This window comes from Oreochromis niloticus, linkage group LG5 (genome assembly GCF_001858045.2).
Source record: "Oreochromis niloticus isolate F11D_XX linkage group LG5, O_niloticus_UMD_NMBU, whole genome shotgun sequence".
Taxonomy (NCBI): domain Eukaryota; kingdom Metazoa; phylum Chordata; class Actinopteri; order Cichliformes; family Cichlidae; genus Oreochromis; species Oreochromis niloticus.
Window position 1 is genome coordinate 23,093,659 of NC_031970.2, and position 13,961 is coordinate 23,107,619.

General features: G+C 39.9%; 2 protein-coding genes across 3 annotated transcripts; one reads left to right on the forward strand and one right to left on the reverse strand.

The window, feature by feature from the left end:
* On the reverse strand, positions 1-3,260 carry vhl (von Hippel-Lindau tumor suppressor). Its single transcript, XM_003441465.5, has 3 exons — positions 2,808-3,260; positions 1,188-1,310; positions 1-787 (listed from the first exon to the last, which is right to left on the reverse strand). Exons 1-3 carry the CDS (start codon positions 2,992-2,994, stop codon positions 597-599), a joined length of 501 nt encoding a protein of 166 aa, XP_003441513.1. The 5' UTR covers positions 2,995-3,260; the 3' UTR covers positions 1-596.
* Positions 3,261-3,410: 150 nt separating this feature from the next.
* On the forward strand, positions 3,411-5,906 carry LOC100698829 (vasopressin V2 receptor). 2 transcript variants are annotated; one of them, XM_003441298.4, is made up of 3 exons: positions 3,411-3,836; positions 3,977-4,840; positions 5,024-5,906. In XM_003441298.4, exons 2-3 carry the CDS (start codon positions 4,012-4,014, stop codon positions 5,230-5,232), a joined length of 1,038 nt encoding a protein of 345 aa, XP_003441346.1. In that variant the 5' UTR covers positions 3,411-3,836; positions 3,977-4,011; the 3' UTR covers positions 5,233-5,906. The 2 variants fall into 2 exon arrangements, with proteins under 2 accessions (XP_003441346.1, XP_025763220.1); XM_025907435.1 differs by having other exon boundaries at positions 3,411-4,840.
* Positions 5,907-13,961: the final 8,055 nt, after the last annotated feature.

A 13,961-nucleotide genomic window follows, 5' to 3' on the forward strand; every position in this document is an offset into this window, starting at 1 on the left:
TCCATTAATAAAAGTTGTATATATTTTATTCAATATACAAATAAAACTATTTTAGATACAGCAGCAATGTGTTATCAAGAAAATAATTTCAAAGACAAAAACAAGAGGAGAAGCTCCTCAGTCACAGTATTTTCACCACATTGGAAATCATCTGCGAGTTAACCTTTATGAGAGTCTCACCTGTTCCTAATAAACCAATATTTCTGACAGATTTAACAGCTACAACAATAAAATACAACAGAGCATCCATTTTTGAAGGGAGTTGTGCAGGTATGGCAAGATAGCCTCATATCAAGCATTACTAATAAGAATATAAACAACACAGATCTCTGAATTCTACAGAGATCTGGCTACATACAGAAGATGGATTTATATTACATATAACTCTTACTAAAAAGGAAAAAAACACATTTTTTTCTGTTCAACAACTGTGACAAACAAACAGAAGATCAAACTGAAACTGATTTCCAAAAAATGTGTTTATAGCCACTGTGAAGTAAGTCCTGTGTTTCATCTCATCTTTAAAGTTTTTTACTTTCTCTGAAAGTACAAGAACATCTGTCCTTGTGTGATAAATATCCATTCTGTTTTAATCATCACTCCTGCCCTTGTGTGTTCTCTTTCAGATGCTGTGCTACTCGCTGGTTTATGCGTTGGAGATCTTTCGAAACACTCGGGCGATCTTCGAGCTCCTCGTGGAGACACCATGCTATTTCCAACCTCCTGTAGTCTTCTGGTCGCACAAGACGCCGAGTAACCTGAAGAGCTCGATCCTTGAGACTGTAAACTGTGTAAACAAATGCTTGTTAAAAGTGTGGAATATTTTGTCAACTCAACTATATTTTGTCAAATATAGATCAGTTTGTCTGTAAATTTACCAAAATTTCTTATGCCAATAGTTTAAAGTGAATCAAACATTAATAAACTCATAGTTTCTTAATTAAAACATCTGTCAAACTATTTTGTGTAGTTTCTTCTGAAAATTGCATGATGAAAAAAAAACAGCTGGTAAGATTTCTATAATATCCAGAGAAACTATTACATATTATTTTCATAAAATTAGTCTGTATGATTTAATCAATATGTCAATCACTGTGCAAACGCTGAAATTAGCTTACAACACACACTTACTATTAAATCATAATTGTTTGGCACAGATACTTCAGGTAATATAACTGATGTTTTACCTGGTAAACTGATATTGGCACGTGTCACATTTCCACCCCTTTCTGGCTTAGGAAGAAACAGCTCTTTGCTGTTGACCTTGAGAGGATCATCGGTCTCTGCATCTCTGAACATCCACGGGTGACCTAGAAAAGATACAAGCGGAAACACTGTTTAAGAGTTGAAGCCTGAGGCCTGTACTACGAACAGTTAACCCCGGGTTTTCTGCAGTACCAGGGTGGTTAAATTCCTATCAGAGTATATCGCCATGATAACTTATGTTGTCCTTTTGTTGTACCTTTTCGAGATTAGGGATCAACAGGTACAAAATCACAGCCTAACGTTCACCATAAAATAGCGTAACTATTCTTTGTGTGGACAGTCGGAGGATCTTACGTTTTTAAATAGTGTCTTAATGTCTTTGTGTTTCCCTGATGAGCATCAGTGGTAAATATAGATTGTTAAATGTCACTTTATTCCTTCTTTTCCTTTTGGCTACAAACCATTTTACAACTTTATTCTTATTGTTTACAATCAGACTAATCCTACATTTGAGTTTTGTCTGAGGCTGCAGCTGAAAGAATAAAAATGTACCGCTGTCTCTAACATGAATTTATTAACATACTTGTTAGTAATCAGATTTCCTGTGTTGATAGCAATGTGATAGTGATAAATCTGTTAAGTCGGAGTCTGCGTTTTTTCCCTCCTGGCTTCAAATAAGCTAAACTTTATTAATATAACAGCTCTTTTCCTATCCTACTGACCAAAGTGTTTCAAGCTGTTTTAATACTATATGACTCTACGGTGATTTTTCTCTCACACACACTGACACTGCAGCTGTGCTACTTTCAGTCTCTATTATACGTTTAACCTCAGCGTATGTTTCCTCTCCCAACTGTGACTGGTCACTGCTGCCATCAGCAATAGTGGATTACCTTAGTGAATTCATAAAAAGATTCTTGTGACCACTTGTCTTGATTGCAGATATCACAGTAAGTGACTCTAAATAACAGATATTTACCATGGGCATGCTGAACTCGCTTCATAGCACAAGCGCACAGGTGGTAAAAATCCCAACAACTAACCCAAAATTTGTCTAATTTGCATATTAAAGAGTGATGCTTTAAAGGTGACACTATTTTCATGATGATTTTCATGATACACTTCTAGGTTCAGTTTCCAAGACATGGCTTATTATTATTATCATTATTATTATTATTACTATTATTAATTAATTAAGAACCTCGGCATCAAAGTGCTTTGACAGCACAGGTTTGAAAGATATTGTTTAAACAAACAGAATCATTAAAATTACGCAAATAACCGAGCGCTAACTACCAGTCTGTAAAGACATCATACGTAACAGAACTGCATAAAAACAATATATATGTGTTTGTAGTAAGCCTAATCCTAGACATCCATTGTTTTCCTTTACTCTGGGCTGGGCCCCTGGCTGAGAAAGCTGCGTTCACGTGATACCAGCATTCCTGTAAAACTCATTGCTTATTTCCACTAAACAAAGCTTTATATCCCTAGAAATACCTGAGTAAGCACCCTCGCTACAATAGTAGCGGTGGGAATAAAATTTTGGATCTTAAACAAAGAGCCACTTGTTAGCTGATCGCTTTAAGCAGCTGTCTTACCGACGAAAGTGTTCATCCTCAGTTCCCTCCCAGGTTGTATGTCATTGTAAGGATGCGGCTCTCCCTGGTAATTTATCCACAAAGGCCGTACGACACGGGGACTACGGTTATAAAACATCACTTTAACTGGTATCTGACTGTTCAGGGAACGGACCAGAGGAAGAGACTCTTCTCCTTCTTGAGACATTGGAGCTAAATAACGCTAAACTGTTATCGCAGCGAGAGTCGCTGTAGAAGCTAACGCTAGCAAGTAGCTCCCTAAATGTTTACAATCGTCCGCGACGGCAGCTACTCGAAATTATAAAACTCGTATCAGTTAATCTGTCTAGTCGCTTACTTATCTTATAAAACAGAAAAAGTTAAAAACACTTTTAAACGCCGCAGCGAGAAAACTACTTCTCAACTAGTTTGTTTACAGTCACTTTTCCGGTTGAAAGTGTGGAACGTCGAACTGTTCTGAGCTCTGATTGGTCGTGACGACATGCAACAAGAGATGCGTTCAGTACGCGGTGTACGTGGTGCAGAAGCAGCAACAAGAAAATACATTTAAAAAGAAATCACAACAGGAAAACAGACTGTCACCCACCTCCACCTGAAAAATAAATAAAAGCAATTTAGTAATATTTCAATATATATATATACATATATAAATAGTACTATATATACTACACTATACTATTATACTTGATATTAAATATCAAGGAATCCTTTTTAACATATTGAAAGTCAAGCTTTATAATGCAATAAAAATCACATGATGTCTCTTCTTTAGCCTAAACAACAATCCGCCAGCAGTAATCTCCCGTATGCTTTATACTTAATTATCAGGATTAACCCATGCCTTTTTTTATGTGTAAGAAATGCTAATCAGATTCAATGAATATGAGCTCCACCCAGTTTCATTCTGACATAAAATACTGAGGCACAGTAGAAACCTTCCAGATTAACACCAGACAGCATTCGCAAGCTGAACTCGACTGCAGGAGTAAAGCTTCCATTCGCCTTCAATATTATCTGAGGTTTATGCAGGTATACAGAAATAAACCACATTGCAGTTACTTCTATGGAACAGAATCTTCTTTTCAAAAAATATTTTATAATGGGAAATTACGTTCTGACTTTTGTTTGTTTGCATAAAATAAAAATCTTCTATTTTTCTTTCATTTCAGATACTTTTCGTCAACATCGAAGGTCTTCAATCACAATGAATGACAGTGACTTTGTGGAGGCACAGGATGTGCCAAGAGATGAGAGTCTGGCCAAGGTGGAGATCGCGCTGCTCAGTGTCATCTTCGTGAGCGCCGCCGTCCTCAACACCAGCCTGCTGCTCGTCCTGTGGAAACAGCGCAAACAGATGTCCAGAATGCGCGTCTTCGTGTTCCACCTGTGCCTGGCGGACCTGGTCGTCACTTTCTTCCAGGTGTGTCCGCAGCTTTTGTGGGACATCACAGACAGGTTCGTCGGACCGGACTTGGTGTGCCGACTTGTGAAGTACTTGCAAGTTCTCGGCATGTTTTCTTCGACCTACATGATCGTGGTGATGACAGTTGACAGGTACCAAGCTATCTGCAACCCGATGGTAAAGTTTCAGCGGACACGCACGAGACTAAATGTCCCCGTGTGCGTCGCGTGGGGGATTTCTCTGCTGGGCAGCTTGCCTCAGGTCTTCATTTTCTCACAGGTAGAGGTTACACCGGGTGTGTTTGACTGCTGGGCTACATTTATCCAGCCATGGGGGCTGCAGACTTACATCACCTGGACCACGCTGGTCATTTTTGTTTTACCCGTTATCACAGTTGTTGTTTGCCAAGTGCGCATCTGCCGAGCCATCCAGATCAACATCTACCAAAAGACTCAGCAGAAGGGAAGGGTGGGTTTGCCATCCAGAGCCAGCGGTGTTGCCGGCATGTCCAAGGCTAGAGTGAAAACACTGAAGATGACGGTGGTCATAGTACTCGCTTATATAGTCTGCTGGGCTCCGTTTTTCACTGTCCAGTTGTGGTCCGCGTGGGATAAGCAGGCGCCTACAGAAAGTAAGTATTGCGTATACTTGCTGTGTGATCGTCATAATCAATGTAGTTCATGTGGTCTTTTACGTTTTCTAATTACGCAGAACCTGAGTGTATTTACGCACAAACACAAATTACTCATCTCTAGGTAGCAGGTGAGATTGCTTGGCAGACACGTGACACTTTGCCCTCCTCTTTTAATTCCAGCTGCCACTTTCACCATCCTGATGTTGCTTGCCAGCCTGAACAGCTGCGCGAATCCCTGCATTTACCTTCTGTTCAGCGGTCAGGTTCCCAAGAGGCTGTTGTCGCTCCTGTGCAGGAGGCATTCAGGAGGAAAGGACTCAGTGCACGAGGAGGCGACGCTGGTCAGCACTTTGTATCTAAGCTTAAAAAATCCCCCCGAGTCAAAGTGAAGCGCATTACTAAAAATGGGAAACTCCTGCAAGGCAAACCGTGCAAAGTCTGCGCTCCTGGATATGCTGCCTCTCTGAGCCACCGTTTCAAAGGATGAAGGCAACGCATGCTGTATGTTATCTGGCACATAAAAAGATATAGAGTGTAGTAAAAAGCATCCAGCAAAGGCGAGAGACTAAGAACAGAGCTCCAGATGCTATTGGATAACAGCATCTGGAGAGACTAAACAACTGGTGTGGATCATCAAGCTGTTTGGATAAATCTTTTTTCTTTGAGATATAAAATATTCATCCCATTTAGTGGTACCTGAATGAGCCAATCTTTTCAGCCAGATTGGGTTCAGCTGTATAGTGTTTTGCATACTGCCGTATATAGAAACATTCCTTGAGTTGATCTCACCGAACTAAAGTAAATAAAATCTATTCATAGCTTTCCAAACAAAAGATTAAAAGCAAGCATATGTGTTTCACTGATGTAACAGAGAGGAAACAGAGGCACGCTGTATGTTGGAACAAACTGTATTTAAAGATTGTGAAATATGTTTGTCAGCCCTTTAAATGTTTCTATGGTGAAAACCTACTCACTGTTCACAAAATCACACGCCAGGTGCTTGTATTTTGTAAAATACTGTTCATGCCATGATCGACTTTGTTTATTTATGGAATAAAATGTTGTCACAAATGTGTTGCACTGCTGTTGTATACATAACACATAAGGTAGCCTTTGCAATCCTGAACATTCACAAATGATACAGATCGTATTTATGGCACTAATATTTAGATGTAAGTCCATGCAGTCCCACCTAATGTTAATGTGTTTTAAAACAAGGATTGAATTGTCTACATTGTCAACATATCTTTCCACAAATATTACAGCTGGAAGAATGTAATCAAAAGACAAACAGACAGATGGACAACCCTGCACTACGTCATGCAACATCTGCAGGTCATCAGAGTGAAAAACCTTCTCTTTGAAAGAGCAGCACGCCAAAGAGAGACATAGCATGAGAAACATATGAGGCTTGGAACGTGGCCCGTTCAATGTCCAAGTCAGTCAATAATTTTGATCAGGACTTCAGGTCAAACTAGAAAATTAGTCATCAGCAACAACAATTAGTTTCAGTGATTACTATGACAAATGAGAAACCACAATGAAGGCATATCCAAAGTGTGCTACCTATATGACAGTGGAAAAAAGAGCATCGGTACTGAGCTGAAAAGTTTTGTTGGTTGCTTTGTAACTATGGCAGCTGCAATGGTCTAAATTTCATTTGAGGATCTTAAAATGACTGAACACTTTGACCTTCACAGCAGTGCTTCAGGTTTCACTGGAGTCCACAGGGACCTGCAGTAACGTAATCTTATTTTCCCTCCTAAATGTGTTTTTTGAGATATTATAAAGAAAGAGACATCACAGCAGACACTAACTGGTGGCAGTTACTCGTGCACATATATGCTCACCTGAGCACTGAGGTAATCCGTCATCTTACGTTGGGAATCTATCCAATTTTCTCTGGAAAATTTTTTGTACCTCTGCATAAATTTACCACAGAAAGTATTTTATTTATATATCGAAAAACATACAATTTAGGCATAATGCTTCAACACACTGGTTTTCTGTATTGCTTCCAAATAATTATTGTCAGCTTTTCTCTTTCAATATTATCACCAATGTTTCAACACAACCCAGAAATGATTTCCTCTTCTTTCCTCCTTTGTGTTTGTCTGGTATCTGATGCGGGAGTAAACAGTTCTGTCTGGTAGCAGGCTGTTTCGCCCCCTCCTGTTTAGGTCAATAATAAATCAGGTTACTTTAATTCATCAACAATTGATTTTATTGACAGCTCAGATGTGTTTAACCAAGCTTTTTGCTCATGTTGAAAACACACATTCAAAACATAACACATGTTGAGATTATTGTTTGTAATCAGAGGTGAACTGAGTACAGGCAAAACTGCGTTAAGGTTAGTTTAGCTGCAACCCTTCTAATCTTAAACAGTGACCTCCTCCTGGCTCCTTCATGTTTATTAACCTGCCTGCAGAAGAGCGGCTTTTCATATGACTGACATCAAACCCTGTGTGCATGTTCGTGAATTGGTGGTTGCATGAATCATAACTCATATTAAATATTTTGGGATTAAAGTCAGAGTCATTTTTTCTCATTAATAATATTGATGGGTGGAGTAATCAGCCAATCATTTCCAATCAGTGTAGCTGCTGTTTTCTCGGGGGCCCAGGAACACATTGTTGCCCTTTGGTTCCACTGGATGTGAATGCAACCTTGCAGTGATCCTCATCTCTGCAGCAGCTCTGTGAAATCTAGGACGTTCACCATAAATAAATGCCAATGATAAAGGGCTAACGTGCATTTTCATATGGAAATATTCAATAACTTGTGAATAAGACTGAATATTAGCTTTGAAATTTAGTTTCAGCTCATTATGCCATTGTAGCATCTCCGACGAGGGATCTAACTCAGTGCCAACGAAAACCGTGAGGAAGAAGCACTTCCGCCTGCTGTTGTGGTTGTGATTCGCCCATCTTGCCTGCCTGGATAAGGTGAGGCAGCTGGAATCAGGAAGATCAAACACCATGGCTAAAGTGAGCATAGAAACGAGACACAAGGTGGTGAGCCTGCACCAGCAAGGTCTCTCACAGGTAGAAATCTCGCGGCAGACAGGTGTTTCCAGATGTGCTGTCCAAGCTCTTCTGCAGAAGCACAAAGAAACGGGCACGGTTGAAGATCAGAAACGCAGCGGCCGACCGAGGAAGCTGAGTAAAGCGGACGAAAGACTTATTAAGATGACTTTGCAGCGAAATAGGAAGATCTCCAGTAGCGCCATCACCTCAGAGCTGGCGGTGACCAGCGGCACTCTGGTGCACCCGTCCACTGTGCGGAGGAGTCTGGCCAGGAGCGGTCTTAATGGGAGGAGAGGGAGCAAAAAGCAGGTCCAGATGTGTGAAACGAGCGAAGACAAGACACTCTCAGGTGAACAGCAACAGCAGAACTGGGATGACAATAAATGGGAGCAGGAGGTCTGGACTGAAGATTCAGAGGCTGAGATTTCTGATTCTAACACAGAGGCTGGAGAGCCAGAGGACTGAGGAGACAGATTAGGCGACATGTGAAGCACGCTGGAGCTCCCTGATAGGTTTGGGATTGCATGTCTGCAAAATCAGGATCAGGCATTTTTATCCATCACACTATCCTGAGACAAGCATGTCAACAATCTCAGAGTTATATATTATATTTATATAGATCAGTTCATGTTAAACTTAAAGTGCAAAACTATATTACATGTTCAGCTGCCGTGTGTTTGTATTCGTTTCAAAGAAAAATTATTATCTGATAAATATTTTTACACTTCAGTAGAAAGTGCAATAAATACGAGACGTTTGTGAAGCTGTTAAGTTCTCCTTGTTCTGCCTATTAAAAAACTTTATTTTTTATTTTAAAGAGACAGGCATTCACCAGGTCACATAGACATATTTTTTTGTGAAAATTAGTGGACATCCATTTAATCCATATTGCATGTGTTATCCTGTAAAGATGATTAACCTTTCCCCTGGTGGACCTTTTTATATTTGCTGCACCAATTACTCAGTTTCCCCAGGGATAGCAGTAATGTCCAGTCTGATCTTGAAATTGGTGGGTTTAACCTGATTAAAGACCTTAACAAGATAATGTATTTCACCATCATCTTCAGTTATTTGACACTCTTGTCTCGGTAAAAATACAAAGCTCAGTAAAGTCAGAAAGACAAACCATAAAGCTCCTAATGAGTGTGAGACCAGGATATAGAAGAGAAGAGAGCAGCTCATGTTCTTCGCTGTTTTCTGTGCTCCTCTCACACTTTTTAAATGCCCTGATTAGAAAACAAAACAAAATGGGAGCAGGATCTAAAAATGTAAGTGTCACTGTATGATTTTTAGAATTTTTGAGTTGTTTTGCAACATACGCTAAAATTGAAACCGGGACAATAAACACAAGCATCCAAAAATCTATCAATTAAACCCTAAATTTAGAATCACACTGTTCATGGTGAGTTCACCTGGTGCTGCAGGCACCTGAATATGTCTGGACACTTGTAGACAGCAATTTAATGTTTTATTGCAGGTACAGTTCAGCAGTCCATTCAGACTGCACAGGCACTCCATCTCAACCAGGATGGTTTGCTGTGTCTCACTGCACAGTCTCAAGGGTGGGGCAGACACACCAGGAAGAAGTTTTTAGTCCATCAGTTTTTACAACCTGTGTAGTAGGCTCTCACTGGAATTAATGAATGACACTGGGAAATAACTATTGCTTTAGACAAAGAGCAGTTTGTTAGTTTTCTCAAAATTTAACCATAGTATTATTTTAGGATGTAAACTTTGATAATAACTTTTGATTTTGAATCATTATGGATAAGCCAAACATGATAGGGGGATTTCATTTTACTTTGAGTCCCTATTTTTGTTTCATATTAAATTTGTATTTTCACACCTGTTTGGTTTCTGCATACTTTTGCTTTATTACACTGCAAACAGCACACATCTTAGGACCGTCAGACTCTGGCATCCGGGAGTAATGGAGGCTCTCCTTCTAGCTGTGGAGTCAAACAGTTTCAGTACTATACACTCGTGTCTACGAGTGTAGTACTATCCAGCCAGAGAGTCCTGTGGAGTTTAACTTGTGACACAACTGAAATAAATATTTGAAATAAAATAAATTATTTCAGCTGCACAAGAGACACGAGGAAGAAATGAAAATATGGAAAAGGTTTTATGTCTAAATGATGGAAGTTGGGACAGAATCAGTATTAAAGCAGATTCAGCACTAAGAGAAAATCTAATTCATTATGTAATGATAACCAATCTTAGTGAGACATCTAGAGATATCTTATTAGAGCTGTATAAGAGAGACTGGGAGGCTCTGTTAGCAGTGGTAGTAACAATGTGAAAACCAGGGAAAGATGATAGAGAACTAGGAAATTACAGACCAATAACTTAAAAATCCAAATCTGCAAAACAATGAAGAAAAATATGAAATGAATGATTAAAGTACTATATAGATAATAAAATGGAAAGTGGGCTTAGAAGAGGGAGAAGTGCAAGTGAACCAGCTTTATGTTTAAAACATGAAATTAGAAAAGGCAATGTAAACAAACAAAGTGCCATGACATACAATATGACACGATGTGAAGAGAAGGTCAACTAGTGATAGTGAGGAAAATAGGCATTACAAATTATTGTACAGATACATTTCTTTTAAAAACTACAGAAGGATAAATACATACATGTCATACATGGGAAGCTTTACAGTGGAAAATGTAAGTAATCAAGAGCTGGTCATGGTTTCATGAAAGGATTACATGGGTCACACACAATGAAGAAAAACAGTAAGAAATGCAAGAGTGTTAAATGTATTCATATGTTTAGTCGAAAATAACTAAGCAGACGGGAATTCTATGAGGACCATATACAGCAGATTTATCAGGCCAGTATTAGATTATGGAGTATTGTAGTGTATGGTTCAGCATCAGATACATACAAACATACAATTGCACCCAGTGCACCTGCGTGTAAAACAACCTCAATAGCAGCATAACGAGCAGAGCTGGGTGGAATGCCACTAGAAATCAGAAGGGAGCAGCTAACACTAAACTGCTGAGCAAAGTTACAGGGCCATGAATGGGGTCATCCAACACGAGGCGTTCTTTAGAGCTTGATGGGAAAAGGAAAGAAAAAACAAAGCGCTTAGGCTAGACTCAGAGAGCAACGGAACTTAAAATAGGCCAGTTAAACATTAGTCAGACCGTGCCATTACAGGCAAAAGCGACAAATACTTCCTGTTGCCACAGAAGAATTTACATTAATGGAAAAGAAAGAGCAAGGATAGGGATTTTATTTTAAACATACAGTGCAGGCATACATTCATCAGCACTGCAGTTTTGTCCAAATTGATACAGATGCATCAATTAGAGTGATGGTCACTGTTTCTGAGTTTCTTATCAAAGTAGAGGAAAAGATGATCTATTCTAAGATCTAAGATCTATCTATCTATCTATCTATCTATCTATCTATCTATCTATCTATCTATCTATCTATCTATCTGTCTGTCTGTCTGTCTGTCTGTCTGTCTGCCTGTCTGTCTATGTATCTATCCTCATATATATATTATTTTAAAATGATCTCATGTTTTCTTTCTCAGTCCCCACCACAGCCACCCCACCTTGTGTATATAGGTTATTTGAATAACTATAACAAAAAGGCAGTAATGATAGTTATTGAAGAAAACTATTATTAGTGTCTTTTTGTTTGCACTTATGTTCATGAATAAAGTTCTTTTTAAAAAACAAATCTTTTAGTTAAACTCAGATTGACAGGAATAAAGAGCATCATGGTGCAGAAAATGTTGAAAAGGTGGCAAAAGCAATGGAAGGAAGAAAGGAAAGAATAATGGTTCTGGGAAGGAGCAGGAGAGATTCCCATCTGTCATTCCTAACAGGAAAAAACATCAAACATGTTGTATTAGACTATTAGAAAAATGAAGACAGGAGACGCAAAGTGGTCCAAAAACCTCAAGAAAATAAAAGTTAATCTGGCTGTTAAAGATTTCAAGTAGTGAACGCTATCGGGACCAGCTGGTGGCGGTAATGCACCAATTAGATGTGTGCCAACCTCAAGTATGCATCAAGAAGAAGACGCAGAAGAAGACGCTCTTCCGCCTGCTGTTGTGGTTGTGATTCCTGTCGTCTGGTCTACCTGGATGAGGTGAGGCTGCTGGGATCAGGAAGATCAGACACCATGGCTAAAGTGAGCATAGAAACGAGACACAAGGTGGTGAGCCTGCGCCAGCAAGGTCTCTCGCAGGCGGAAATCTCGCGGCAGACAGGTGTTTCCAAACGTGCTGTCCAAGCTCTTCTGCAGAAGCACAAAAAAACGGGCACGGTTGAAGATCAGAAACGCAGCGGCCGACCGAGGAAACTAAGTAAAGCGGACGAAAGACTCATTAAGCTGACTTTCCTGGAGAATCGGACCATGTCCAGCAGCGCCATCACCTCAGAGCTGGCGGTGACCAGCGGCACCCTGGTGGACCCGTCCACCGTGCGGAGATGTTTGGCCAGGAGCGGTCTTAATGGGAGGAGAGGGAGCAAAAAGCAGGTCCAGATATGTGAATCGAGCGAAGACAAGACACTCTCAGGTGAACAGAAACAGGAGAACTTGGATGTCAACAAACTGAAGCAGGAGGAGAAGGAGGGGGAACAAGGGGAGCAGAGGGAACAAGGGGAGCAGGAGAAGCAGGGGGAACAAAAGGTGTGGACTGGAGATTCAGCAGATGAGAGATCTTACTCCAACTCGGAGGGTGGAGACAGCCACAGCGACGAGAGGCTTTAGGCAGCCTGTGAAGCATGCTGGGACTGCATTTCTGCAACTGTTGTTGAGTTTTTTGTCTGAATGTGTGAATTCCTTAAAGATACATCACGGGGGGAATTCAAATTATTTACTTTACATATGTTTTTTATTTGGTTACAGATTACAGTTTGGTTTACTTCTTTCTATTTAGTCACTTTGTACGTGTCTGTTTGCCTTTATGTATCTACATTAGTGTGATCAGCCAAAGATCTCCTTTGTTTTCTGTCTGCTTTGGTCAACTTTGGGCACTTTGTTATGTCACTTTATCTTATCTTGGCCTTAAAAAAATGTCAAGTTGTTTAATTTTATGTTGTATTTAGTTTAGTTTTTTTATTTTTTTGTAAATTGTTTTTAACATTTTGGGGGTAGAGTAAAACTTACTTGTGCCCTTCACGCTGCATAAGCAGAAAAGAAATCTGGTGCATTTCCAAACGATGTCACTTGAGTCCGCATGGAGCTGGCGGAAGAATGGAAGTTTTAAAATAAACAAGGAAGCTGGAGAAGCGTCAGCTTGTTAGGCATATTCTTATAATAATCAGCAGACTGGGGATATACGCTTGAACCCAAATTAGCTGATAAAAGCAGAATGTTTTTTAAAAAAATCTTCATTTTGACATGATGGCATCAAACAGTCGCTGCAGATTTGTCTGCTGCACATCCATGATGTGAATCTCCTGTTCCACCACATCCCAAAGATTCTCCATTGGGCTGATACCTGGTGATTTAGGTACTCGGTCATGTTTAAGGAACCAGTTTGAGATGATTCGAGCCATCAGACAATGGGTACAGTGTGGTCGTATAGGGATGGATGTGGTCAGCAGCCATACTCAGGTAAGCCGTAGCATTTAAACAATGCTCAGCTGATATTAGGGGGCCCAAAGTGTGAAGAAAATATCTTTGATACCATACCAGCAGCCATCCAACGTGTTGTTTACACTAAATTCTGACCCTACATATGTCGCAGCTTCTTTTCTTTCTTTTTTTTCCAGTCTTCTATTGTCCAGTTTTGGTTTGGTGACAGAAGAGGCACCCAGTGTGGTCTTCTGCTGCTGTAGCCCATTTGCTTCTAAGTTGGACCTGTTGTGCATTTAAAGATGCTCTTCTGCACTCCTTGGTTGTAATGAGTGGTGATTTGAGTTACTGTTACCTTCCTATGAGATCAAAGCAGTCTAGCTATTCTCCTCTGTCTTCTGGCATCAACAAGGTGTTTTCACCATGACTGGACATTTTCTGTTTTTCTGACCATTTTCTGTAAACCTGAGAGATGCATGTGTGGGAAAGTACCATCAGGTCAGTAGTTTCCAAAATGCTCAGACCAGCTTGTCTGGCAC

Bases quoted from the DNA above. Each gene is read 5' to 3' on its own strand.
- LOC100698829 (XM_025907435.1), top strand. From the start codon at position 3,871: ATGGAACAGAATCTTCTTTTCAAAAAATATTTTATAATGGGAAATTAC. The intron at 4,841-5,023 runs GTAAGTATTGCG...TTTTAATTCCAG, and splicing joins TAAGCAGGCGCCTACAGAAA to CTGCCACTTTCACCATCCTG.
- vhl (XM_003441465.5), bottom strand. From the start codon at position 2,994: ATGTCTCAAGAAGGAGAAGAGTCTCTTCCTCTGGTCCGTTCCCTGAAC. The intron at 1,311-2,807 runs GTAAGACAGCTG...TATCTTTTCTAG, and splicing joins GAGGATGAACACTTTCGTCG to GTCACCCGTGGATGTTCAGA. The intron at 788-1,187 runs GTAAAACATCAG...TTGTTTACACAG, and splicing joins TGCCAATATCAGTTTACCAG to TTTACAGTCTCAAGGATCGA.